The sequence below is a fragment of the Mesoplodon mirus genome, assembly GCF_964341445.2.
Source record: "Mesoplodon mirus genome assembly, chromosome: 3".
NCBI lineage: Eukaryota > Metazoa > Chordata > Mammalia > Artiodactyla > Ziphiidae > Mesoplodon > Mesoplodon mirus.
The window spans coordinates 18,855,404-18,881,287 of NC_138978.1; the positions used below are offsets into that span (position 1 = coordinate 18,855,404).

Sequence of the window (25,884 nt, forward strand, 5' to 3'; positions counted from 1 at the left end):
GAGTCAGTGGGGGTCCAGGGACTAGAGCCAGGTCTCCGCCCGACCAGTATACTACTCATCACAGGTCCATGCGCGGTCAGTCTTCTGGGGTCTCAGATCTCGGGGTAAGGCAAGATCAGGTTCCACAGCTCTCCTCCCAGCAGCTTCCCCACAGGCATGAACCACATGTGAGGCGGCGCAGGCGAAGACACCCTGGTGGTGGTAACAACAGTGTTATATCGGCAGCTGGGGAGTGGGTGGCCGAGAGAGGTGTTGTTTTCTACCGTGATACAGGCACGCAGGCAGGCTCATGAAGGCTGCTGCTGCTACTATCTTGGCTGTGGGCAAAAGGGGGAGGGGAGAGGGGCCGGGGGGCAGTTCTTAAAGCAAGTGCCAAAGGTCCAGAGCCAACCCCACAGAAACCGGTGTTAACCACTTACTGCCCTTTGCTGGCCGCCTGTGATGGGCAAGGCTCCAGAGGATGGTTAGAAGCTGTGCTGAGGGGTCAGCTACCCTGTGTTCAAGTCCAAGTTGTGCCACTCACTATCTACGCGGCTGCAAGCAGAGATTTCATCTCTTTACTCCAGTTTCCTTCTTTGTTCGAATAGTTTAATCGTGGTATCTCCTGCAAAGGGCTATTGAGAGGATGACATGAGACAGTACAGACAAAGGGCTGTCCCACACCTGACTCCTGAGAAACTGTCTCTAAGATGAAGATTTGGATGCAAGAGATTTGTCAGGGAAAGCTCTTGGGAAAGCACCTGTGAGGGGGTGCAGGAAGCAGGACTGGGCCGAAGGAGAAGATGACACGCTCTGCAGTTGCCACAATCTGGAGCTCTGGGGCAGGGATCACCCTCTGAGTTCTCGCACACTGAGGCCAGGACACCGTGCTCCGGGAACAGGTGTGACCTTGACTTGGGCTGAGGGCAGTTCCAAGGAGGCACTCAGCAGTGAGCTTTCGGCCGGCAACACTCCTGGAAACTGGGAGATGTGTATCTTGGTCCTGAAGGGGAAACCTCAACTGTGCATTGCAACATCCACTAAAAGATTTTACGACTCAATAAACATTATCCGTTAATATCATTGTCATCACCATCAATGTCATTATGACCACTACCACCATCATCATCTTGTTTAACCCTCCAAACCACCCTGGGAAGTGGATGCTATTAATATCACTTTACAAATAAGGAAACTGAGGCTCAGAGAAGTATAGTGACTTACTCAAGGATGCACAGCTTGTGCATGCAGAGCCAATATTGGGAAACCAGATTTGTCTGTACTCATTCCAGGGCTCATGGCTCTCTACTCCAAGATGAAGTCTGTCCATCCCAATCACCCTTCCTTCCAGAGCTGGACAGATAGCCACCTACCTGCGCCATGGGCTGCCAGATCCAGCACTGAGAGACTCCGTGATGGAGCCAAAGTCCATCTCTCCAAAGCCTTTACCCACTGAAGCGCTAGATCCATGCTAAAGAAGTCTGGTTCCCTCTCACGTGTGTTTCAACTGTAACTGTCTGCTTCCAGGGTGAGAGAAGGGAGCCCCAGAGGGTGGGGCTTTGAAAGACCCAAGAGTCATAAATCCACCCCCATGTCTTCTCATGCGCACATGAAATGTGCTTGGCCGGATGCCTTCCTGGAGACATGCTGCTGAGAGCCCCCCACGGCCCCCAAGGCCCCCAGAGTGAAATCTGAACCCATGCTGCCCCACCCCCGCCCCCTTCCCGTCACACCAGCCTGTTTCTATCGCCCCACAAACCCTGCTTGTTCTCACCCTGTGCCTCTGCTACCCCTTGCCTCTTCCTGATGCTCCCCTTACCCAGCTCTTCTCCTGCCTTCCTCCCATTCCCTCTTTGGGTCCCAGCTTAGATGTCAGCTTCCCCAGGAAGCCTGTGACCTCCAAAGCCCAGGTCAGGGGGCTTTCCTCAGTGTCCCCAGCGCCTTGTGCTTGCCCTTCCCCCACCACATTGACAGCCTTGTGAGGTCGGGGACTGTGTCTTGTTAACCGCATGTAGCACAACATCGAGCATGTAGCCTGTGGTGAATAAACGGTGAATGGATGAATGAATGAATGAATGAATGAATGATGGAGGAAGGAGAGTCACTTGGTAAGATTTACCTCGTTCCCTAGAGACGACCCAAGAAAGGAGAGAGTCCTCGCCCCAAAGTCTCAATACTGCAGTCTTGTCCTGGCCCCTCCTCCCTGCCCCATATCACTCCCCAGTCTGTCATCTAGGGAACCTCCCTGGACCCAACCCAGTGAGAACCAAACTGGCTCCCAGACAGGCATGCTGCAATTGTCCTAAAATCATAGCCACTAAGGTCCTTAGAAACTTGTTGAAGACAGATTGGGAAAGACCAGAGAGGGTATATGAGCTCCCCAAGATCACACAGCAAGCTAGTAGCCCAGCCTGACTGGCTGCTCCAGTCAACCATCCCTCCCCGGACCCCAGGAAGGCCAAGTGGCTCTTTTTCACAGTCTTATTAGACCAGCAGCCCCGTTGGCCACTCCCTCTACAGGCAGCAAGTGGAGGACACCTCTCTTCTCCCTGCCCCGGGAAGTTCTCCGGAGCCAAAAGATTCTTCCCCACTCTCCCTTCTCCTTCCTTGCCTTGTTTCTCTGGCCGCCAAGCTCTGCAGGGGAGGGAAGTGTGGGAGGTTGGCACCAGGGAGGCTGCAGGTTGGAAATAAATTCTAATCAAACACAGAATCATTCCATCTTCTCCCTCTGCTCTGAGGACAGCGTTTTTGCCGGTATTACTCATGTTCGGAGAGAAATCTTTTGAGGCTTCTCAGAGCCAGAGGGGAACTTGAAGGGTTGGGAGGATAAAAATCTTTTCTTTTTCCCCCCAGGCTAGTTCTTGCTTTTATTATCTTCTCTCTCTGCCTCTCATTAAGGCAGGACTTTGATGAGATAGATTTCATCTGGCCCTTCTCTCCCCATCTTAAAGGCACAGGATGGTGTGGTGCTGACAGCTGTCTGGAGCCCAAAGGCAGAGACCCGCCAACGTGGGGGAGGATGAGATGCGGGTGGGGGCAGCCCTGCACGTTGCGGGAAGGAGAGAGGAGGGGAAACAGGGGATGGATTCTCCTGGCCATTGAGGGCAAGGGCCACGAGCTAGGAAGCCACTAGCGAAAGGACAGCGTTTCTCAGAGGCAAAGACCAAAGGAGCTCAGGATAATGACTGTTATTCTTGAGGACTCTAATGCCTCTCTACCCTTCATCAAAAACCCACTTCCATCCTACCTCCATCCCCAAATTAGACCCAGAATCTAAATCTAACTACCTCTCTCTCTTCTCACAGCTAGCACTCCGGTTCCGGCTGTCACCATCTCTTTCTTTCTTTTCTTTCTTTCTTTCTTGCTTGCTTGCTTGCTTGCTTTCTTCCCTCCCTCCTTTCTTTCTTTCTTTCTTTCTTTTTCTTTCTTTCTTTCTTTTCTTTTTCTTTCTTTTCTTTCTTTCTTTTCTTTCTTTCTTTCTTTCTTGCTTGCTTGCTTTCTTCCCTCCCTCCCTCCTTTCTTTCTTTCTTTCTTTTGCAGTTTCTGTAAATATTTTCTTCTTAAATATTTCCTTTTTATTAATTTTTATTGGAGTATAGTTGCTTTACAATGTTGTGTTAGTTTCTGCTGTACAGCAAAGTGAATCAACTATACATATACATATATCCCCTCTTTTTGGGATTTCCTTCCCATTTAGGTCACCACAGAGCATTGAGTAGAGTTCCCCATGCTATACAGTAGGTTCTCATTAGTTATCTATCTTATATATAGTAGTGTATATATGCATCATCTCCTCTTTAGAGCACTGTAGTATCACCCCCCCATCTGCCCCCCACTCCCAGTCTTTCCCACCCCACCCCCCAAAGCCCCTCTTCCATCCAGCAGCATGAGTGAGCGTTCAAAAGCTGAAACCATGCCACATTACTGCCCTGCTTAAACCTCTTCCCACAGAGACCAGAATCAGATCCACCATGGCCTGCAAGGCTCTGCCCACTATGGCTCCTCTCGGCTCATCTCAAACTCTCCCCTCATCTCCAGCCCCAGCTGCCCTGTCCTCCTCCCTGTCCCTGGAACGTGCCAAGCTCTCTCCCCCAGGTCTTGTCACAAATGCCACCTCCTCAGAGGGGCTTTCCCCACCCACCGGAGTAAAGAAACCCCGCCCCTGTCGTCTCTACCACATCGTCCCCGTTCATCTCTGGGCTACCTTTGCGCTGTGTCCGTGGAACTCAGCGTGACTGAGTTGCCATGACCTCTCCCAAAATTCCCTCCCCTGGATGGTGCTGGGGTGATATGGGGAGCAAGAGACATCCTGCATGGGTTTTGGAAGGCAACAATGAAGCGCCAGCAGCTGTATGTTTACATCACAGTCTGAAGGTCGGGCCCCGGTACACCCTTGTCGCTGATCTACCGCCCACCTTGTTGGCAAAGAGAGGCCCTTGATCCTGCAGCCTCTCCAGCTCTCCCGATCGCTGCCTTTAACTTCTCCAAGTCGTGGAACAAGTATGTGTGCAGCTCCATGCTGAAGGGGGCCACCTCATCCGGGAGGTCTCCCCGGCATCAAGGTGGGAGGTGGGAGAGACAGATGTGGGTTCCCGTCTGTCCTTGCTCTCCTTCCCGACTGCCAGCCTGGCCGACCCCCAGGCCGGACCCCAGAAGCTGAGGAGCAGCCCACACAGATGGCCCCGCATGTTCCCACTTGACTAAGGTCTAACCCCTATTATAAAGCCTTATTCTGTACCATTAGTAACGATGCTGCTGCTCTGATTTAAGCCCGATGGCTCTTATCTCCATTTTATCTCATCAGCGCTGAAAGCTAGTTGAGTTATAATAGGGTCACTGTCTTTCTCACCACCCTAGAGGGGAAGAGGCTTGAAGGCTAGGATCCTGTCCACTTTCTCACAGTTGTCCTCCATTATGTGGAACAGAATCTGGCACATAACAGGTGCTTAGTAGTTACTGAGGGATGGACTAGCTGCCATCAGCTGGCAGGACTTGGTGAATGAGACAAAGGCACCGTTGACATCAAAAGGTGACCAGCCAACACTGTGTCCACACCGGGTATATGCACAGCACTAAGGAGACCCCTCCCTCTACCTGCAACTGCATCTCACCAAAAGCTGTCCCCCACCCCAAGAGCACCCCCTCCCTCTCACTTCCCACCTCCTCCAAAGAATGGCCCAGGTGCCCCAAGGCCCCGCCCCATCTCTTCTAGCTCCCCACTTCCTACGTCCTGCTTCCTGCCACAGAGGTGACCATACGCAAGGCCATGAATGCCCAGGTACCACCAGGTGCTGGATCTCCTCTGACACTATCACCACCGCCCTTTCCTCAAGCTCCCATCCCATCTCTCACAACAGGCCTCTTCTGGCCTCCCGGTCTTTTCAAGGGACTATTCCCAGGGCTCTCTCCTCTGTCCCCTCCTCTCTTCTCCTCTTCCCCCACTCTTCTCCCTATACATCCCCCAGCACCCATCCCAGTGACACCCACCCCCATCATCTGACCCATTGCCTCCAAGATCATAATCTCAAATCTATAGTATTTCCCATGTGCAACGACTCTCCCGATCACCCCATTTCCAATGGTCTGCCAAAGGTCTGACATATTGACACAGTATTCGAACCCAGAAGCATCAGGTGGGTGTGTCCAAGTGCAAATTTATGCTTTTTATTGTATTATCAAGTATCAGTCCCAAGCCACACCATTGACCCTAACCCTACTGAGTCTTGGGAACAGACCCTTAGGAAGGGGGAAGGAATGTCTAAAACCACTCATCAGATGCACCCAAGCTCAGTGCCATCCCTGTCATCCATGACACCCTATCTCATGCGCAGGGCTCAGCACATGGTAGGACTTAATAGACATGCACTGAATGAATGTGTAGATGGATTAGCACATGGGGGGCAAGGCCTCTACAAGGGATCTCACTCCAAGAGGACTGTCTTTTTTGCTGATGCAAAACCCGAGGAAAGGGGACTTCCCTGGTGGCGCAGTGGTTAAGAATCTGCCTGCCAATGCAGGGTATGCGGGTTCGAGCCCTGGTCCAGGAAGATCCCACAGGCCACAGAGCAACTAAGCGCATGCACCACAACTACTGAGCCTGCGCTCTAGAGCCCGCGAGCCACAACTACTGAGCCCGCGTGCCACAGCTACTGAAGCCCACGCGCCAAGAGCCAGTGCTCAGCAGCAAGAGAAGCCACCGCAATGAGAAGCCTGCCGCACTGCAACGAAGAGTAGCCTCCTCTTGCCACAACTAGAGAAAGCCCACGCGCAGCAATGAAGACCCAGCACAACCAAAAATAAATAAAGAAATTTATTTTTAAAAAAAAAACCCGAGGAAAAGGAAGTTACTCAGTTTTCCTGGGTATCTTTCGTGTATACAGGAGGTATATCTTGTTTGTTTTCCTCTGTTTTAAAAAAAATAAGGAATGGGCTTGGACTACTTTGTGGGAGGCCAAAGTAAGGAATACAGAGATGCAGGGATGGATGACATGAATCCCCAAGGGAGAAAGTAAGGGAGGGCACCCAGCAGTGGTGACTGAGGCCCTGGGGATATTGAATGGGTGAAATCTTCACCCTCAGCTTGTAAAACTTCCTGCAAGGCCTTGTGTAATTAGACCCAGGGGAGGATGACAAGATACCAACCAGTCTTAGTCCACTCTGGTGATACCACCCGCCTGGACACCACGTCACAGCCAGCCCAGGATGCAGCCCCCGAGATCCTGGTCCACTCGGAATGCTCCCTGCATGTCCAGCCCCTCTGCATGGGGACACGTGCAAGGCACTAAAAGCTCCTGGATGACTCTCACACTAAGAGGTGCTTGACGGCTTGCCACACCCGATCGTTCAGGTAGGTATTACTGTCTCCATTTAACAGATAAGGAAACTGAGGCTCAGAGATATCAGATGACTTACCCAAGAGCTAGCAAGAGGTTTTATGAGATTTGAACTCAGGTCTGTCTGACTAGGACCTCCTCCTCCTTACTCCAACATGCTATTTTTTGGAGAAAGCTGAAATCGAAACCCAGTTGAAATTCACAGTAAAGGCCCACATGAGATGTTCAATCATGGAGTCAGTGCTCACATTCAGTGCTCAAAATACATGATAATTACACACAGTTGGTGCTGGGAAACGCACAATGTTCACAATAGGTGTTTCATAGTGCACAGCAAATGCACATACTAGATCACGATGGTGATGACAAATGGTTCCGGGGGGGGTGTGGCTGGAACATGGTAACACCCATTGGCCCATTTACACAAGCTTAGCAACCTAATTAGTTGTCATCCAGCAAGATTCAGGGCCCTGGGGACAGGTGCATTTGACAGGTAGTGGGTAGGGATAGAGGAGTCAGGGGAGAGTGGAGAACAGGGCCAGGAAAGGCAGCAGAGTAGGTAATAGGGGCCAGGGGGTGGGGCAAGGGTCAGGGTGCCAGGGAGGAGGAGGCATGTCAGGGACCATGCCGAGGTTTACAGGTCACCTTTGCCAATGATTCCACCACCGGTCAGAGGAATCCCAGTGGTGATGGTAACTGAAACAATGGTGCCCAATGCACAGTCTCCCCCCGAGGCTCCAGTTGGGTGTCAGAATTCTCCTCTCTGCACTCACAGAACCTTGAACTTGCCCTGTCACCTCAGGGTCTGGTCATCTCTCTGCCTCCCAGACCACAAGCAGATTTAAAACCCTCACGCTAGGATCTAATTATTTATCCACCATTAGATAGCTTCACAGTGGATGCATGGATGCTTGGATGGTTGGATGGATAGATAGATGGACAGATGGACTGTTGGACAGATGCATATTGGATAGATGGATGGATGGACGAATGAAAAATAGGGGGATGGGGATGTGAGAGCTGGCAAGATGTTGCAATGATGGTTATCATGGTCACATAAACACTTATCCCAAGAAGGCTCAGGAGAAAAATTAAATCAAGGTCTAGCATAGACCCCCTAGGTCAGGGACCACCATCCCAAAAGCCTAGAACTCATGCAATTCTTAGTAGAAGAAACTAAAAGGACCTACGGGCCTTTACTCCTTAAAGGTGAAGACCGGGCTTCCCTGGTGGCGCAGTGGTTGAGAGTCCGCCTGCCAAGGCAGGGGACACGGGTTCGTGCCCCGGTCCGGGAAGATCCCACATGCCGTGGAGTGGCTGGGCCCGTGAGCCATGGCTGCTGAGCCTGTGCGTCCGGAGCCTGTGCTCCGCAACGGGAGAGGCCACAACAGTGAGGGGCCCACGTACTGCAAAAAAAAAAAAAGGTGAAGACCATCCTTTTGCACCCCCCTCTCCCCACCAGGACACACGACAGTGTCTAGGATAGAGTCACACACATCAGCCAGACCTAACAAAATTCCAATTGAATTTGATGAGGAGTCATTATTGAAAACCTACTGTGTGCTCAGCAGAGTCATATGCTGACCAGCTGGCCGCCCTTCCCCTGGCAGGCTGCGGGCCTGGCCAGCCGACTGACAGAGCCGGGATCAGCTTACACAGCCGTTGGCATTTCCTTCACTGTGAATGCCCTTGTCTCGCTGGATAGACGGAGAGTGTGATGATGACAGGGGTGTTCAGAATGATTTAATTTCATTTCTGATGCACCCTGCCTGGGGAATTCTCATTGTCATCAGGTGGTGACAGCTTACGGTTGTGGGTATTTAAACAGCTCAGCTCTTTGTTTCAATGGGCATCATATAAAATTACTAAACAAGCAGATGAGAGACAAAGGGTCAGCCTAATCTGTTTGGGGAAACATTACCTGGGAGCTGCTGACCCAGGCAGAAGGAAAATGTTGACATGTGTGTGTTCTCAGGGCACCCCTGGTGTTAGTTGTGGAGGTGACTCCCTGCGGTCCCCCCTCCTGAGTCCAAAAGGAAAGTATTACTGAGTCTGTCTCCCCACTATTGTGGTTTGGGGGAAAATAGCTTATCCTCTCACGATAATAAAAGTAATACATCCCCACTGTAAATATTTAGAGAATACATTTTATAAAGGGAATATTTAGGGAAGTGGAAAAAAAGAAAGTAAAAATCATCCAGTAACCTCATCCCTGCAAAAAACACCATTGACCTTTTCTTCCATCTTTTTATTTTTTCTAATCTATATTTTCCATAGCTGAGATGATAATAATAATTAATAAGAATAACTAAATCTTCCTAGGGAACTCTACTCAATACTCTGTTTTGGTCTATACGGGAAAAGAATCTAAAAACAAAACAAACAAAGAGGGGATATATGTATACGTAAATGTAAATGTATATGTATATGTATATGTAAAACTGATTCACTTTGCTGTAACACAACATGGTAAATCAACTATACTCCAATAAAAATTTAAAAGGAGACTAATGAAATCTTAACACAATATATGCTAGGCATTGTTTTAAGTGCTTTACATCTATTAACTCATTTAATCCTCCCAACAGCTCTACGGGGTAGGACTATTATTATGCCTATTTTACAGATGAGGAAACTGAGGCACAGAGAGGTTAGGTTGCCTGAGTTTGCAGGACTAAGGGGCAGAGCTGGGATTCAAACCATTCCTCAACACTGTTCTCCTACCGCAGGTCCAATTTATTTTCTCCTTTTTGCCTTGAGCATTATGACATACGTGCTCTCCCATGTCAAGGCACGAACCACAGAAATATTATTTTTAATAGTTGCTAAATATTCCAAGTCGATGGACTCCAGTTTACTTAGTCATTCCCGTATTCTGGATACCTTTTTCCTGAATTTTCAGGGCTCTATACCATCCCTAGCACAGTGGTGAACGAACTTTCGCAAAAGAAAGCCACTGCCTCCTACTCTTTCCCTTCCAGAGAATGTTTACACCCACCCAGCCTGTCACCACCACACAAAGCTGGCCCCAGCTTCTCACCAGGACTTGAAAGCAACAAATTCTAGCCCCCAACTCTCCACCCCCTCCCCTGAGGCGGAAAGCTTGGAATCAGAACTCTGAGCCAAATATATTACGCCCTGGACCAAATATATTACATTTCCACACTTGCCCTGGGCAAGACAGTGTGGGCAGCGCACCTGTCCCACCAGCCACCTGTGTAACACACCTAATCTCTTCCAGCCTCGGTTTCCTCCTTGTAAAACGGAAATTCCGGGGCTAACCCTGCCTACCGCAAATGACAAGTTCTCTGTGAAGATCAGATGACATAACTGCCATAAAAAGGCTTTTGAAACTGAAAAAGAGCTCTACATATGCAAAAGATTGTTATTATTACAACATTAATTCGACAATGTTCCCTGAGGAGCTGCTACGTGCCAGGAATTTGTGTGAAGCCCTGGGGATATGGAGCCCAACAAGACAGCCCCAGTGCCACCCAAGAGGGAAACACAGTCCAATGGAGGAGGACTGACCAGCTGTGACACTCAGTGGGGTGAGTGCTTAGACAGACAGAAAGCATCAGGGCTGCAGGAGCCTAAGTCAGGGAACTAATTCAGGTGGAAGGGCCTCAGGGAAGGCTTCCTGGAAGAGGTAACAACTCAGCTGCAACCTGGAGGATGAGTAGGATTTGGCAAGACGAAAAGGGGTGGGAGGCTGAGAGAACAGCATATGCAAAAGTGCGGAGACAAAAAAGTATCACATTCTGGAAAGAACAGCGTGGCCAGGGCGTAGCGGGTTTATGGCGAAGTGGAAGGACAGGAGGCTTGCAGGGTAGACCACACCCCCATCTGCTCTTTTAACAGCCATTGATCCATTGACCGTTTAGGGAATGAGGAGGGGGCTGCACAACCCACTCCCAGGAAGCAGCATCACCCACTTTACAGCCTAAGGGTAGCACAGAGTCAGGGGACAGGACCCAGGGAGACCGTTGGGAGGGGCCGTTCTTCATGGAGCAGTACAGGGCAGTGTTTAGAGGCCTCCTTCCAAGACTCTGCCCACCCTTGGCCCCCGCTTCCTCGACTACTGGCTCCACTCCACCCCCCAGGGCTACCCCAAAGATCAAACTTGATGGATCCCCAGGAAGTTCAGGGAAAGAAGCTACTAGGTGCTGGGTATTCATTGTTATCGCCTTTACCTCTTTCCAGCAATCCTCTGAGACCTGGATTCATGGTCCCATTTCACAGATGAAGGTCAGAAAAGTAAAGTAATAAGCCCGAGGCCCCTTGTGGAATGAATGTGTGTTTAGGGTTCAAGTTGATATAGGCATCAGAGAGGCGGAGCTTAAAGCCTCTCCGCTGTCGCCTCTGGACAAGTAAGTTACCACTTCTCTGCACCTGTCCGCGGGTGAGGATACTGCAGCTACCTCTGCGGGCTGCTCTGAGGCCTGGCTGAGATGTGCATCTTGAGCAAGGAGCCTGCAGACGGCACAGCCACTCGGAGATTATCTAGCACCGTGTCTGACTCTCCCAGAGCCCTGCAGGTACTCACCCTCCTGAGGTCGGGACTAGGGTCAGATTAAGCTGGAAATCTCTCCACATTCACCAGGAGAGCAGACAAATCCAATCCCAGGCACTAGACATGTTCTCATTCAGACCGAGCTCCAGGTTTGGTCAAAATCCAAGATGCCAGTCCTTTCTGGCTCAGCTGGGACCCTAGGGAGACCCCAATGCTCTTGCCCTCTGGGCGTCTCAGAAGTGCCCCATACAAGCTCCCTTCCTGCCAGCGGAAGAGCCAGGCTCCAGTGGAAGAGCCAGCCACCAGTGGCCCAGAGAAGAAGCTGCCCAGCGGCTTTCCTGAGGCCTCGGCCAGAAGGCAAGGGAGTAAAGGTCCTGCTGTGTTTCTCCAAACAAGACCCTCAACCTTTCTGTGCCCCAGTTTCTTCACAATTACAGGAGGTTCATGAAGGGTTTATGTATTTCCTGCTCAACATTTATTCAGACACTGTTCTAGATCCTGGAGAGCTAGCAGAAAACAAGGCAGACATTGTCCTCAGAGAGACAGACATGTCCTTCCATCCTCTGGTGCCTCTGTTTCCCCGGGTGTTCAATGGAGGTTATAAGAGTGCCTACCTCGTGGAGGTGTTGTGAGGATTAAATAAATGAATATCTGTAAAGAGCTTAGTACAGGGCCTGGCACTTAAGAAGGGGCCCTGGAAAAGTTTATTGTTAGTAGTAGTATTACTCGTCACTGGGTTATAAGCGTTGGATGATGTTATTATGTTATTGTTATATGTGTAATGTGCTTAGGATGTGACCAGCACACACTACGCATGAAAAAGATGACAGCTATTACCTCAAACGTTACCCAGTATACTCAGCCCATTTTAGGGAGGAGGAAACTGAGGCATGAGAAGATAGGTGTCCTGCCCAAAATCTTACTTTGGTTCGTCGTAAAGGCTCTTAAACACATTCTAAACCAGGATTTCTCAACTTCGGCACATTTGGGGCCAGATAAATCTGGGCACCATAAGATGTTTAGCAGCATCCCTGTCCCCTACCGATGAGATGCCACTAGCTCTACCCTCCTCCCCCTGTTGTCACCATCACAAAGGTCTCCAGACATTACCAAATGTCCCCTGGAGGGCAAATTGCTCCCCTGCCCTGTGAGAAGAGCTGCCCTAAACAGACCCTTGAGCTCGCACTTCAAGAACCCCCAGGATCTGACCCAAAGCCCCCTCCTCCTCCAACCCTGGCGCCAACACGAATGCCCTGTTCCAGCCACCCTCCCCGAGGACCTGCCCTTTGTCAAGCAAACCCCAAACCTGCCAGCCTCCGTCCCGCTGCTCCCGGTCTTCTCCACACCAAGAGCTCCCCCCAACACCCCGACCCCCATCCAAGGCCCAGCTGAAGTCCTACCTGCTCACTGGAGGGTCTCTCACCGCCCCAGAACCCGCTGTTTTGTGCCCAGACCTCCAACTCCTCCCACATAAGTAGTCATGAATGTGTCCGTCCTTGCCTGCTACCTGTCCCCTACCCCCACCCGACTCCAGACAGAAGCAACTGGAGGGCAGGGGCTGTGCCTGACTCATCTGTGTGTCCCCAGAACCCCAGCACAGGGCCAGGCACACGGGGCTGGCTCATTGCTCTGTGCATAGGGCACGTCACAGATGTGACTGGCGCGCCAGACTGGCTCTCAGGCTAAGGAGGCATCACGGCATCCCGCTTAGGAGTGGGTAAGAGTTAAGAGCTGTTTCCACTTCTGGCTCCTTCCTGATTGTGGACAGGTTATTCAAATCCTATAGGCCTCAGCTTCTTCATATGTGAAATGGGGATAATATATGGTGTTTATGATTGGTAGGATTGCTGGGAGAATTAAACAAATACTCCTGACCCAATCCAGTGCTCCCTCTGGTTTACAGACAAGGATGTCCAGGTGAGGCCTTGAGGAGGTGGGAAGCTCCTGCCCCAAGTTCCCCTGAGGCCTGACAGTCGAGCTCCTTGGATCTGGAGGAAGAGGAGCTGCTGCAAACCAGGATGTGAAAAAGCCGCGCGGACAGGGAGGGCAGAGGCAGGCGGGAGGCCGCCAGACACAGTAAATAATTCACGCAGATGAACTGGAGATAAGTGCGGCTTCGTGGGGGATTGAGTTCAGGTCGGAGGAGGCTCAGACGGCTGCAGGGGACTTGTGGTCTCCCCTGCCTGAGAGGGGAGAATTAACCGTGGCTCCGTCTGCCAGGAAAACGCGGCCCCAGGTGCTAGCTCGGGCCACTCCCTGCCAGTGGAGGAGCTCCCCCGGAACTGCCCCTCGGGGCAACCAGCCTCGGCTGGCCGCCTCCGACCAGCCGTCCCCATGGCAACCGCCTGGCCCGGTCCAGGGTTCACCGCCAACCGGATCCTCAGCCTCCCCTCCCCCACAGGAGGATGGGCGGTTTAGGCTCAGAGCCCGGCGCCCTTTGGGCTGCCAGAAGCGGTAGAAAGTCATGTTGCCCGACCCTCTCCTTATATTGGCGCAGTTGAAACCAGGAACTCTTGGAATCATCCTGCCTGGGGTCAGTCCCAGCTCCATGACATTCTAGCTGTGCCACCTTAGGCAGGTGACTTCACTGCTCTGTGCCTCCGTTTCTCTTATCTGGAAAATGGGAACAATAATAACAGTAACTACCTCCTAGTTACTGTGAAAATTAAATGAATCAAATGCAAAGAGTGTAGAACAGTTACTGGCCTCGAGCGTGCACTTTGTAAATATTACTTTTCAAATTGGGAAAAGGAATCCCAGAGGGGCAAAATACATGCGCACAGCGACCATCCCACAGTGTGTTACTGGCACACTGGGGATTGGAAAGCAGTCACCAATCTTTTCCAAGACACCCTCTGTGGATGCTGGCAGCATGCTATAGGGGTTCCCCAAGTGTTTCCTAAGCTTCCTGTGGGTCCACCCCTGCCTTCTCAACCTCTTGAAGCTTCACTGTCATCGAGTGGTCTTTGACCAGGCAGTGAGGCCTCTGAAGGCCAGAGGAGGCCTTGCTTTCCCCAGCCCTGTCTCCCCAGTGCCAAGCATAATACCCGGCCCACCCCCACATGGGGCTGTTGAATCCCTGAATGAATAGGGATATAATTAGTTAATTTCCTCTACCCAAACACCCTCCCAGCCCACCCTCTTGAAGCCCTTAGCCACTGGCCCTCTGTCTTACCAGACATCCCTTTCCCTGACAACTTTGTGTCATCACTGCCTGACCCCACCTGCCCAGCCCCCATCGCTACTCCGTTAGGATTTCCCATGGCCCATTTCCCAGGTCCTCCTCCTCCCTCCAGCCTGACCTCCCCAACCTCCTTTCCCCTCTAGTGACCCTTTGTCCTCAGACAGCTGTTTCTGGGTCAAGGACCTTGCTCCGAGTGAGTGGGTGTGTGCTGCCCGGGGTTAAGGGCGAACCTTCCAGCGTGAAGGGTAACAAGACCAACCAAGTCCTCATCTCGGAGGGGGAGGGTGGGATGGGGATGGGGGCCCAGGGACGGCAAGGTGGGGCTGTCTTTCTGGGACTCTTGGTTTCTCTGGAGAAGCGAGTGGGGCCCGTGGACACAGGCTCTCCCTCTCCCCGGGGCCACCCCACAAGCTCCAGCCCAGCTGCCAGGTTTCCCTGGATACAGCCCGGTCGCGGAGGATTTATTTTTGCATATGGTTTGGGAGAATCTCTGTTTCTGGAATAATGACAACCTTTTTTTTCCCCTCCTCCTTCCCTCCAATAGGCAGATTTTATAAACCAGAGCAGCTGCCTGAAGGTTTCCAAGAGCAAATTCTGCACAGTTTCTAATCAGGGTGACAGTTCCCCCTCCACAGGAAGTTGCTTTTATTAATTTTGTTTAATCTTTTTTTTTTTTTGTAAGGCTCCATCTACCGGTCATCAGGCAGCACCCTGGGCCTTGTGGGTATTTTTGGTTTTCCCTGGTTTGCCTCGAACTCATGATTACATCTAAACCACAGTGGGCTTACCCAACAGAGGGGCAAAGTTGACTGGCTGAAAAGTGGGTCACCCACATTACCTGGGCAGAAAAGTCCCAATAATTTATGGAGATACTCCCCCCTCAAGGAGGGGGAATATATCTTCCCACCCCTTAAGTGGGCTATAATGAGTTCCTTCCAAGGAGGACAGTATGGAAACCAGAAGGAAACGAATAACTTCGCCCTGGAGAAACCTGACAAATGCTACCTCAACCAAGTGATCAAGGTCAATATCAACAGTGATCAGTCATGTTGATAGTGTGTACCCTTGATAGGATGTGATGAGAATGGCACTTTATTTACCTCCATGGTCTTCCTCCCAAACCCATAACCCCAGCTGAAGCATGAGAAAAACATCAGACAAACCCCAGTTGAGGGATAACCTGCAAAATACCTGACCAGGACTCCATCAAAAACAGGAAAAATCTGAGAAATGATCACAGCAAAGAGGAACTTAAGGAGACAGGATGACTAAGTGTAATGTGGGGCTTCCCTTGTGGCGCAGTGGTTAAGAATCCACCTGCCAATGCAGTGGACATGGGTTCAAGCCCTGGTCCAGGAAGATCCCACCTGCCGTGGAGCAACTACATCCATGTGCCACAACTACTGAGCCTGCACTCTAGAGCCTGTGTGTCACAACTACTAGAGCCCGAGCTCCGCAAGCTCGCCGCAACTAGAGAAAACCCGCGTGCAGCAACGAAGACTCAGTGCAGCCAAAAATAAATAAATAAAGTAAATAAATTTTTTAAATATATAAATAAATGTAACATGATATCCTGGATGGAATCCTGGAACAGAAAAAGGACATTAGGTATAAACTAAAGAAACTCGAAGGAACCGGTGGAGTTTAGTTAATAGTACTGTACCTGTGTTGTTTCCTTAGTTGTGAAAAGCATATTGTGGAAATGTCAGATGTGAACAATAGGAGAAACTGGGTCAGGGGTACATTGCAACTCTGTAATACCTTCACAACCTCTCTGTAAATCTAAAACTATTCTAAAGTAAAAGTTTATATTTTTTAAAAGAGGGTCATGTGTTTGGGTTTCAGGCAGTCCCCAAGACCCAGTTTTCTTTGGTTCCCTTTTTTGCCAGCATAAAGGATCTGAGCTGCTGACTTTGGGGGTCTCCAAGCTCCTAGCTCCCAACCTCATTGCCATGGCAACTGTCATTTTCAAGCCCAAGGAAAACTCCCATTTCTTCATCATTGGATATTCAGTTAGCCTAGCACAGGACCTGGCCCAAAGTGGATGCTAAGTTGATATTTGTCACATGAATGTCACATGGAGGACCTGTTGACAGAGGGGATCCAAGCAGAAAGCCAAGCTCTTTCCTTTCCAGGGCAAGCAGTCAGGATTTGTTAGTCTCCATCCAGAGAAGGAAGGCTTGTGGCAGTCTGGTTGGAAGGGGGTAGGAGACTCCTTTCAACTGCCTTTGGAGAGCAAGCACACAGGTTTACTTAGGATTGTATTGTTTGGGGTGCTTTGGGGAACTGATGGGGATAATGAGACGTGAGCTGATTCCTCTCCCCCACCCCGCCCCCGCGGGGATGCCTCCACTGCTCCTCAGTCCCCCTCAGGGTGTCAGCTCTGGGCTGCCAAAAACCATCTGCAAAGAATCTTCACACACCTCGAACTGTTTGCTAGGTCTTGAAAGTCCACTGCCTGGCACACAGTAGGCACTTCATGTATGATGGCTGACATTTATAACGCACCAGGCCCTGCACCTGGGAGGAGTGGGAGCTCCTGTTTAACCCTTTGTGCCATTGGCATTGCCACCATCCCCATTTTCCGGAAGAAGAAACAGAGGCCCAAAGAGCTTGAGAAACCGGCCCCAAGTCCAAACTAGAAAGTATATAAGAGGTTTCAAATCCAAGTCACCGAAGTCCCAAACTCATGCCCTCTATGTGCTCAGTAGCCACCCTGAAATCTACCCCCTCTGCTGGGCCCTGAGGGCCGAGAACCAGCTGCCTGCTGTCTGCACAGGCGTCCATGCTCACTCCTTCATCTGTGGCCTCCAGACAGCAGTAATTTTCAAGTCACTTTCTTTTAAAACTTAATTTGCCAATTTCCCCCTTAGAGGTGCTTTTTGATATTCCTTCAGGCTGTCAGCCTGGACAGGCCAAGGAAGCAGAATCCAGGGAGATGGATGCTTATTACAAGCATTCAATTAATGGAGTTTGAATAATGCAGCCCTGGATGCTCGATAGATGCCTGGAGGCTTTGAGACACCCTCCCCCAGATCGGACTTCGAGTGGCCTTTTCCGTATTTACTGCCACCTAACCAGATACTTCAAACATATCCTGTACTTGGTATAATTTGATATCTGCCCAGTCCCCAAAGTGCCTTCTCAACAAATGTTTACCCCGATGTTCAAGTATATTTAAAAGATTTATATTCTTCTGTTGCTGATCGCAATCCGCGGGAAAGGCAAATTCTGTCTTCCCAGACAGAGAATCCTGCCTTGGCTGATGGGGTGGCTTCCAGCAGAAACCTTTTAATACATCACTTATTAAAATGGACCCGAGCCTCACCAAGGGCTCCCGTGCTTCCCAGCAGAGGGCAGCCCCAGGTCTTAGCTGACCACATCCAAGTGGTCAGCTAAGATGCCCTGCCTCCCTCTGATCCCTGATGCAGTCAGTTGTCTGTTGACAGAATAGCGGGAGAGCCCGGGCTCAGAACGATAAACCAACAAAAGGATATTTAAGGCTGAAGGACAATGGCTGCAGCTGGGACTGAGCCTGGGTCTGGGGTCAGGTGACTCTGCATCCCCATCCTGGAGCCCAGACTCTGGGTTCCAGTGTGCTTCACGACTTACCAGCTGAGTGACCTCATACAAGTTACCTAATGCCTCCGAGCCCTGGTGTCTCCTGTATCATCAGAACACAGGTAACACCTGCTTCATAGAGCTGTTTCGAGCCCGGCCTACAGTAAGAGCTCAGTGAGTATGGATGTTGTGCCCGTCCTTTTAGCCCCTCTGGGGTGTTGATTTCCTCACCTACTAAAGAGAGGTAGGGGCTGTGGGTTTCCAGAGTTGCTGGGTCAATTGTGTGAGGCTTGGAAGGGAAAGCGCTTTGTAATTGCACAGCGCTTTGATCAGGTAAGTGGTAATTACTCCTGGGTGCAGACAGACACCTGCCTTCTGAAAGAATCTTTTCATTTGGCTCCTATGCCTCTTGGCATATTGATGTTGCACAGAGGGTGGGCCAGGCCCCTATCTCTGCCAGGCGGCCCCTCAACCTTCACGCGGACAGAGCACAGGGGAAAGCTGGGCTCCGTGGTACCTAAAGGCCAATCAGCTCCGAGCACTGGGACTCTCTGGGGTCAGCGGGGAGGAGAGCCAGGTTTGGGAACAGGGTCACACGCCCGGGAAAATCAAGCTGGCACCCCACCCCACCCCCACGGTCCTGCAGGCACTGCCAGCTCCATTTTGCCTGCCGTTCCTGATGATGACTGATAGAGACTCCACTGGGTCCCCCTGAGGCTCTGGGCCTCCACCCCTGAGAAGAGGGTTGAGACATCACTCCCCTCCCCACAGGCCCTCTGGAGCCCCCCTTCCTCCTCCCCACCCAGACCTGTCTTACCTGATGTCTGAGTCACACTCAGGCTCCTGTCACTGTGAGCTGTGTTGTGACTCCCCGACTGACAGTTTTACAACAAACACATTAAAAGCTCCCAGCACCGGGACTCCTGGATGCCAAGCAGCCCAGGAGAAAAAAAACTCTCCCGGCTTTTCTTCAGCCAGAATCCTTCTCCCAACCCCTCCTCCCCCAGGGGCCTGCTCCACTGCCATTAACTGTCCTGAGCCCAACAAGGGGCTGAGAATCTTTTTCCATAACGAGACCTTTTGAGCCATGATTGGAGGAGAGCTGCTGAGTTGGGGAAGCCTGAGACAAACCAAATCGGGCTGTGGGCCCCAGAGGACCAGGCTCATCCCTCCAGGAAGGACCTGTGAACTCAGGAAGGCAAAGGTGCAGGGCAAAGAGCATAGGTCCTCCTCAGCCCTGCCCTTGAGGACGGGTGGCCCATGATGAAGGATTACCTGGGCATCTGATGCTGAGTGCTACTATGTGCTGGGTGCTGTGTGAATCTTCCCAACAACCTTTGAGGTAGGAGCTGCATTAACCCCACTTCACAGATTTGGAAACTGAGGCCTGAAGAAGTGAAGGGACTTGCTCAAATCCATAGAGCTAGGAAGTGAAGGAGCTGAGATTTGAATCCAAGCCTGCCAGCCTCCAAACTTTGCCTTTCACGAGGCTGACTCCCTGCCAACCAGCACACCAGCCCTCCTTCTCCCCACACCCCACCAGGGATGGCAGAAACCCCACGGAAGTAGGGAGAGCCCAACGCAAATCCAAACTGGATGCACTTGCCCTCCAGGGATGGCCTTGCCACTCCAGCTTCTTTCCTATCACCTGAGCCCAACCCACTGTGGCCTCCACACCTTTTTGCCTCACAGACCAAAGCTACCGTTCCCGCCTTCCCACCTGCAACCAGCAGACAAAAAGCAAGCTCCCCGGAACCAAAGCCGAGAAAAGAGAGGAGTGAGACACAGGAACAGTTCTTTTATTGTACATTGAAGAAATAGCCCTGTGTGCTGGTTAAAGGTGCAACATACAGAATATTGAATTAAGAAAAGAGGCAACAGGGTAGGGAAAGGAAGAAACCTCTTGAGGTCCAAAGTTGCAAACAAAAAATGGTAAAAGATTCCTCACGCAAGAGGCATTTTTGCAAATACCATGCAAAACAGGCAGCTGGTGTGCCCTAAGAGAACCCCTATAAATAACAGAAAAAGACACTCCAAGCATTCCTTTACGTGGACTCAGAGCACAGGGAAAAGAAAAGAAACCAAAATGCCTTTTGGCATTTCAAGATATTTGGCACTCTTGTGATTACATTTTTTTTACAGTCCATTAAAGAGAATAAACTGACACAATATTAGAGAAAAAAACAGGCTGCTCACACAACAGACTGCAGGGAGAGGTTAGAAAAAGCTCAAGCATTTTTTTTTCTTTGTTTTTTGTGTGTGTTTTTTTTCCTGACATACAAAATGTGTTCATTTGCATTAACTTGGGAAAATAGCTCGCAGCAACAAAGAAACACAAGCTTTACAATTCATTTTAAAATAAAGCGACGATTTTTTTCTATGTATGATTCCTTAGAAAAGTTCTCGTCTTGTTTTAAACACATTCTTGATAACTTCAAAAGATGACCAAAATAGAATGCAATATCTATAGAGATCATTTTCTGATTTTTTTTGTACATCCAAGGATAACAACATAAAAAAATAAAACTGGACAGCATTTCACATCCAAGTGCACAGAATCATTTTTGCAAGATTAAATAATGTAAACATTGGGAACAGCCAAATCAGCGAAGAATGCCAACACCTCAAAACACCCGGTGTTGCTGCTTCATTATTTAAGTGGTTCAAAATCCAGATCTATAATTGCGCAATATTCACTGTATATAAAAAGAAATGGATATTAATTTTGACAAATAGCTGCAACTGAGACTTCTCTTTTTATTTCTTTATGTATATATATATAGTGATTTTTTTATTTTTAAAAATTTTTTTTTAATTTTTATCTTTGCAAAGGAGCCCAGAGCCTTCTCCTTCTCACGCCTCATCTGTCTCCCGGCCTGACACGAGATACAGGTTGCTGATTTCATCGTGGGTAGCAAGCTAGTAATAAATTTCAAAGTGCTTTCTCTTTTCATGCTTTTTGCCAATAACTGATATCGCCGTTCTCATTCTTATTCTCTCCCTTAACTCATTGTCTTTAGGGGAGTTAGACACCAGGAGGTGCCTTGTCTGTCATATTTTTCAGCACGTCATCAATCCTATCATCTTCAATAACAACTGCAAAAAAAGGGGGGGGGGAGAAAAGGAGAGGTGAGCGCTCTTGGGCCTAGCCGGGGTCCCTAAGTTTCGCTTTACGCCCGGGTCGGAGGGGCGGGTAGACTGAGGAAAGGAGAGGGAAGGGGTCTCCACGCGTGCTCACACGGCCCCCATCCTCTTCTGCTCGGCCAGGGGTCCCTCTGCTGCTTTCCTCTGAACCACTCCCCCACCCCCAGGCCGCGTCCCAGCATGGTCCTGAGAAGAGGAAGCAAAGAGGGCACAAATCACGCAGCCCTGGCGGCAGCCTGGGCGCGCACCGGCCTGGTCCTCACCCCGGCCCCCACCCACCCTGGAGGACGCTTTTATTTAGAAAAAAGGCTCCTGGGCGGGAGAGGGAGGGGAGGAGGAGCCACGGGCTCCGGGCCTGGGATCCTCCCGGGTGCCCCGAGCGCAGCGCCGGTAGCCGAGGCGGGGTGCTGAGGTGCGCGGAGCGAGGAGGGACGCCAGGGGCCGGTTGCACAGCGCGCAGCCCGTCGGGGATTCTGGCCTCGCTTGGGCCGGGAGCCCCCCACCTCCGCGCTGCCAGCGGGCTGACTCGGCCTCTCCGCACTCGCAGCTACAGAGGTCGGAGCCTCCCTTCGCTGCCCGCCGGTGGCTCGCCCGCCTCTCCGCATCTGCCTCTCTGTGTCCTTCGCCTCTCTCACTATCTCTACCTAGCCTCGCCTTCCTCGGTCCCTCCATCAGTCTCGCGGCGCGACGGTCACCGGTCGAGTCTCTGGGCCTCTCTCTGTGTCCGGGGTGTCGGTCGCCCCCATTGTTTCAGCTGCTTCTGTGTCCTCCCCAGACTTGCGTTCCTGGCTCGCTGTCTTTCCGGCTCTGACTCTCTCTCTCTCCTTAGCTTTGTCTCGGTCTCTGCCCATCTCGGCCTCCCCGCTACTTCCCCCCTCCGCCTTCCTCCCTATCTCTGCGTCTCAGTCTCTCACGGCAGCTATCGGTCTTTCTCATTGTCCCCGCGCCTCTGGAGCTCCTTTAGAGCTCCTGCGCGTCCCAGTCTCTACGGGGCTTTTCCAGCTCCTGCGCCGAGCGCCCAGGCTCGGCAAACCCCCTCCCCCTGCCAAGGAACAATGAAAAGCCGGTGTGATCCGAAAGCCCCTCGCCTTCCCCGCCGGAACCAGCCCTCCGCCCCGCAGTTCCCCACGTCGTTCCCTGGGGAGCCCTACGAATCCCCCCACCCCGGGTTGTAGATCGAGTGCAGCTGCTACTACACTGCGCAAAAGGGGCGCAAAAGGGGCGGGGGCAGGGTATAAATCAAAAATCAAACTTTGGGGACCGGGGTATAACCTTTCAGCCCCTGCTGCAGCGAGATGCAGCCACGCCCCCTGGGTGACCCCAACGAGGATCTGGCTGAGGGGGAGGGGTTCCCGAGGCCAGCCGGAGCTGAACCCGCAGTGCGGGATCACCACCCCCCCCCCGTCCAATTCTGCGCGATGAGATTTTAGTGGGTCGGAACGGGCTCCCGGGTGCGGGAAAACCCCGCAAACCTCCGCCAGGCCTGGGTGCCCGGGAAACGGGTGTCGGAGGAGGCGGCCGCGAACTCACCCCGCTTGCTCCGGCCGATTTGACCCAGCTTGGGCGGCCGCTTGTTCTGCCCGGTGCCGAAGAAGTTGTTGGTGTCCTGCAGGCGGCAGGAGAAGATCTGGCCCACGTCGCCGCCGTCGCCGTAGGGGCTCAGCTTCTCGTCGCCGTAGGGCAGCACCTCCGACATGGTCGCGTCCGGGGGCTCCGCGGCGGCACCTCCTCCGCCCGCGTCCCCGCCCGCGGCGGACAGGGTCAGCGGCGCTGGGGCCGGGGACGGCCGGCCGGGGACGGCCCGCGGGCTGCGGCGGCGCTGGCGCCGGCGAGAGGCCGGAGGGCGCCGCTGGGGCAGGAGCGCGCAGCCGGCCCGAGCGACCCCGCGAGCGCCCGAGGCTGCGCTGCGCTGCGCTCCGGCTCGGCGGCGCGCGAGTGGCTGCTGCTCCGGCAGAGGCGAGCAGGACTCACATCCTCGGCGCGCTCGGGCGCTGGGCTGGGGCCGGGCCGGGCGGGGCCGTGAGCCGGGGGAGGAGGCTGTGCCAGCGAGCCCCGAGGGCGCGGGGCCGAGGAGGGCGCACCCCGGGAAGCCGGGCGGGCCGGTCCTGCGGCGAGTGCGGGCGACGGCGGCGCTGGTTCGGGGAGGCTGACTGGGGAGCTGCGAGCGGCTGGGCTGCGAGGGGTGGAGGGGGAGGGGAGCGAGGGTGGAGGGAGGGCACGGGTGTGGGGGGGGAGAGAAGCCCGGAGGGAGGGAGGGGGAAGAGAGAAACCGAGAGGGAAACGGGGAGAGCAGCAGAGACACAGAGAGAATGAGAGGCAGGGGGAATCGACCGAAAGAGAGAGAGGAAGGCAAGAGGGAGGAGAAGAAAGGGCGGAGGGAACGACTAGATCAGGATCGGAGAGGCAGAGGGGAGAGAGAGAAAGAGGGTTGGAGAGGGAAGGAGGAGAGTCAGAGGGAGGAGAAGGAGGCCGGGACCGAGAGCCAGCCCGCGGGCGAGCTGCGAGCGAGAAATGCCGGCCGCGGCGCGGAGGCGAGGCCGGGGGGGAGGGCAGGAGGAGGGCGGGGCGGAGGGGACCCGGGCCGCGGGGACAGATCCCTGGAAGCCGAGCGACGTCACGGGGCAGCGCAGGCCGGCCCGGGCCAAGGCTAGCTTCCTGCCCCCGCCCCCAGCACCCGCGTCCCGCCCGCGCTGAGGGGCCCCCCGTGAGCCCCGCCCCGGCCCGGCGGCCTCCGGGCGCCTCCTCCTCCCGCGGGGTGTTTACCGGGTCCCGAGCCGGTGCGCGGCGGCTCCGCGCGGGACCTGCCACCAGCTCTACCTCCCGCGGGGAGTTGGGGGGAGTGGGGATTCCGGGAGCGAGAAGGGGAACCTACGACGCACACGCGGGGAAGGACAGATGGATGCAGGTCTCCCCGGAGGCCAGATGCTGGGGTAGAGGTCGGAGGGCACCCGGCGACCTTCGGACACGGTCTCCCCCGCCGGCGCCAACCGGGGAACCCCTTGCCCCCATCACACGCGCCCCACTCTAAACTCTCAGGGCCCGGCCCCTTGGGCCTCACACCCTCCCTCTCCCACTCGGTTCGCCCTGGAAGGCCCTGCTCCCAGCCAGGGCTCCCGCAGGGGCCTCGGGGTGGAGGCGGATGGGGGGAGGGGAGGGGCAGTCCAGCCTCCCCGAGGAGCGGGGAGCGCCTTCTTACGCCGGGCTCGCCAGGGATGCCCGGCTCTTGGCGTCCACTGCCTCTGCCGGGGACGTCCCGGGCCTGCAGCTCTCTGCCCTTGGGGACCTCCCTTCCAGCAACTGCCACAAGGCCTGCGGAGAGACTGAGGCTTCTGAGCCGAGGAGCGGGCTCTGGATCCCGGGAGGGAGACTGGGGCAGCCCCAGGGTCCTGGGAGGCGCGTCTGCCGAGCAGATGGTAACTCCAAGGGGGCAAGGTGAGCGAGGAGGGCTCGTTATCCTCGCCCAGAGCCGACAGCACCTGCTCTCCCCCTGGAGACCGCCTTCACGCGGCAGGACCAGCCTGACCGCAGAAAGAGGCAGCCATCCCAAGGTCATGCAGTTTGCTGAAGGCAGGGCAAGGAAACACATCTTGGTCCCCTGGTGAGTCTCAACTGGCTCCACCAACTGCCCTGCAAGGGGTCCCACCAATAGCGAAACAGCATCCTCAGGTTCACTCGCACCTTAAATCTGGGACTCTGGGTGAGTGGTGGGCTGGAGGGAAGGGGGGAGGTGTTTTTTAGTGACAAAACATCTGGTAGAGAGGCTGCCTGAGAGGAGCCAGCCCAGCCCCTCCCCCAAACTGTGTAAAGGGGATCCCTGGCCTCCAGAGGCCAGGCACCTTGGGGAGAGGCGAGGAAGGGGCTGAGAAACCGGGATGCAGATGGACTAGGCATGACCTTTGGATTCAGGCCTGGGTTTGAATCTCAGCCTTGTCATTTGCTAGCTGTGTGACTTTGGGCAAGTCACATCCCCTCTCTGAACTTCCATGATCTCAGCTGTCAAATGAGGCATGTGGCTAGCTAGCATCAGGCTCTCGGGGCCTGGCTGAGCATGGAGGTGCACTAAACATTTGCGAAATGACTTAATGATGGAGAAAGAACAGTAGTACTTCGTTCATTCCCATTTCAGAGCCGTCAGAATTGGGAGGATCCTTAAGGAGGACCCGGTCCAACCTCCTTCATTTAGAAATGGGGAAACTGAAGCCCAGAGAGGGTCAGGGGCTTTCTCCGAATCCCACAGCTTGTCAGTGGCAGAAGCAGCAGGTCTCTGGCCCCCTTTGCTCCACTCCACAAGCAGCCTGTCTCCATTCATTAAGGCTTTACCAAGTGTTTGCTTTGAGGTTAACACCAGGCCAAGTGCTGGAAGAGAAAACAAAAGCACAACAAGCAGGATGATAGTTACAAGAAGCTCTTACATTTGTATCAGTCTTTCTATTCCTCCCCACCACACCCCAAAGCATCTTCACATCCATTATTGACCTTGCTTCTCAAAATAAACACCTTTTGAGGTAGAAAGAGGAGACAGTGCATCCCTGTTTAACCGTTAGCAGAAAGAGTATGTGACCTGCCGAGGTCACAGGCTAGTGATGGAACCAGGAGAAGCCACTTTTCCCAGCTGTGATTCCAGGTCCCTATAGGGGACCCCCCGCAGTGGTGACGGCGTGCAGGGCTGA

At 53.0% G+C, this 25,884-nt stretch overlaps 1 protein-coding gene across 2 annotated transcripts; it reads right to left on the minus strand.

Annotated features, from left to right (window-relative positions):
- Positions 1-23,597, minus strand: CAMK2N1 (calcium/calmodulin dependent protein kinase II inhibitor 1). Of its 2 annotated transcripts, none has more exons than XM_082616191.1 (2): positions 22,745-23,597; positions 1-192 (listed from the first exon to the last, which is right to left on the minus strand). In XM_082616191.1, the coding sequence occupies exons 1-2, from the start codon at positions 22,908-22,910 to the stop codon at positions 116-118; spliced, it is 243 nt and encodes an 80-aa protein (XP_082472317.1). In that variant the 5' UTR covers positions 22,911-23,597; the 3' UTR covers positions 1-115. The 2 variants fall into 2 exon arrangements, with proteins under 2 accessions (XP_082472317.1, XP_082472318.1); XM_082616192.1 differs by lacking the exon at positions 1-192 and adding an exon at positions 19,870-21,166.
- Between the last annotated feature and the right edge of the window lie 2,287 nt (positions 23,598-25,884).

Coding starts and splice junctions, on each gene's coding strand:
- CAMK2N1 (XM_082616191.1), bottom strand. CDS start 22,910: ATGTCGGAGGTGCTGCCCTACGGCGACGAGAAGCTGAGCCCCTACGGC. Junction 193..22,744: donor AATCGGCCGGAGCAAGCGGG/GTGAGTTCGCGG, acceptor TACCACCACCAG/GGTGTCTTCGCCTGCGCCGC.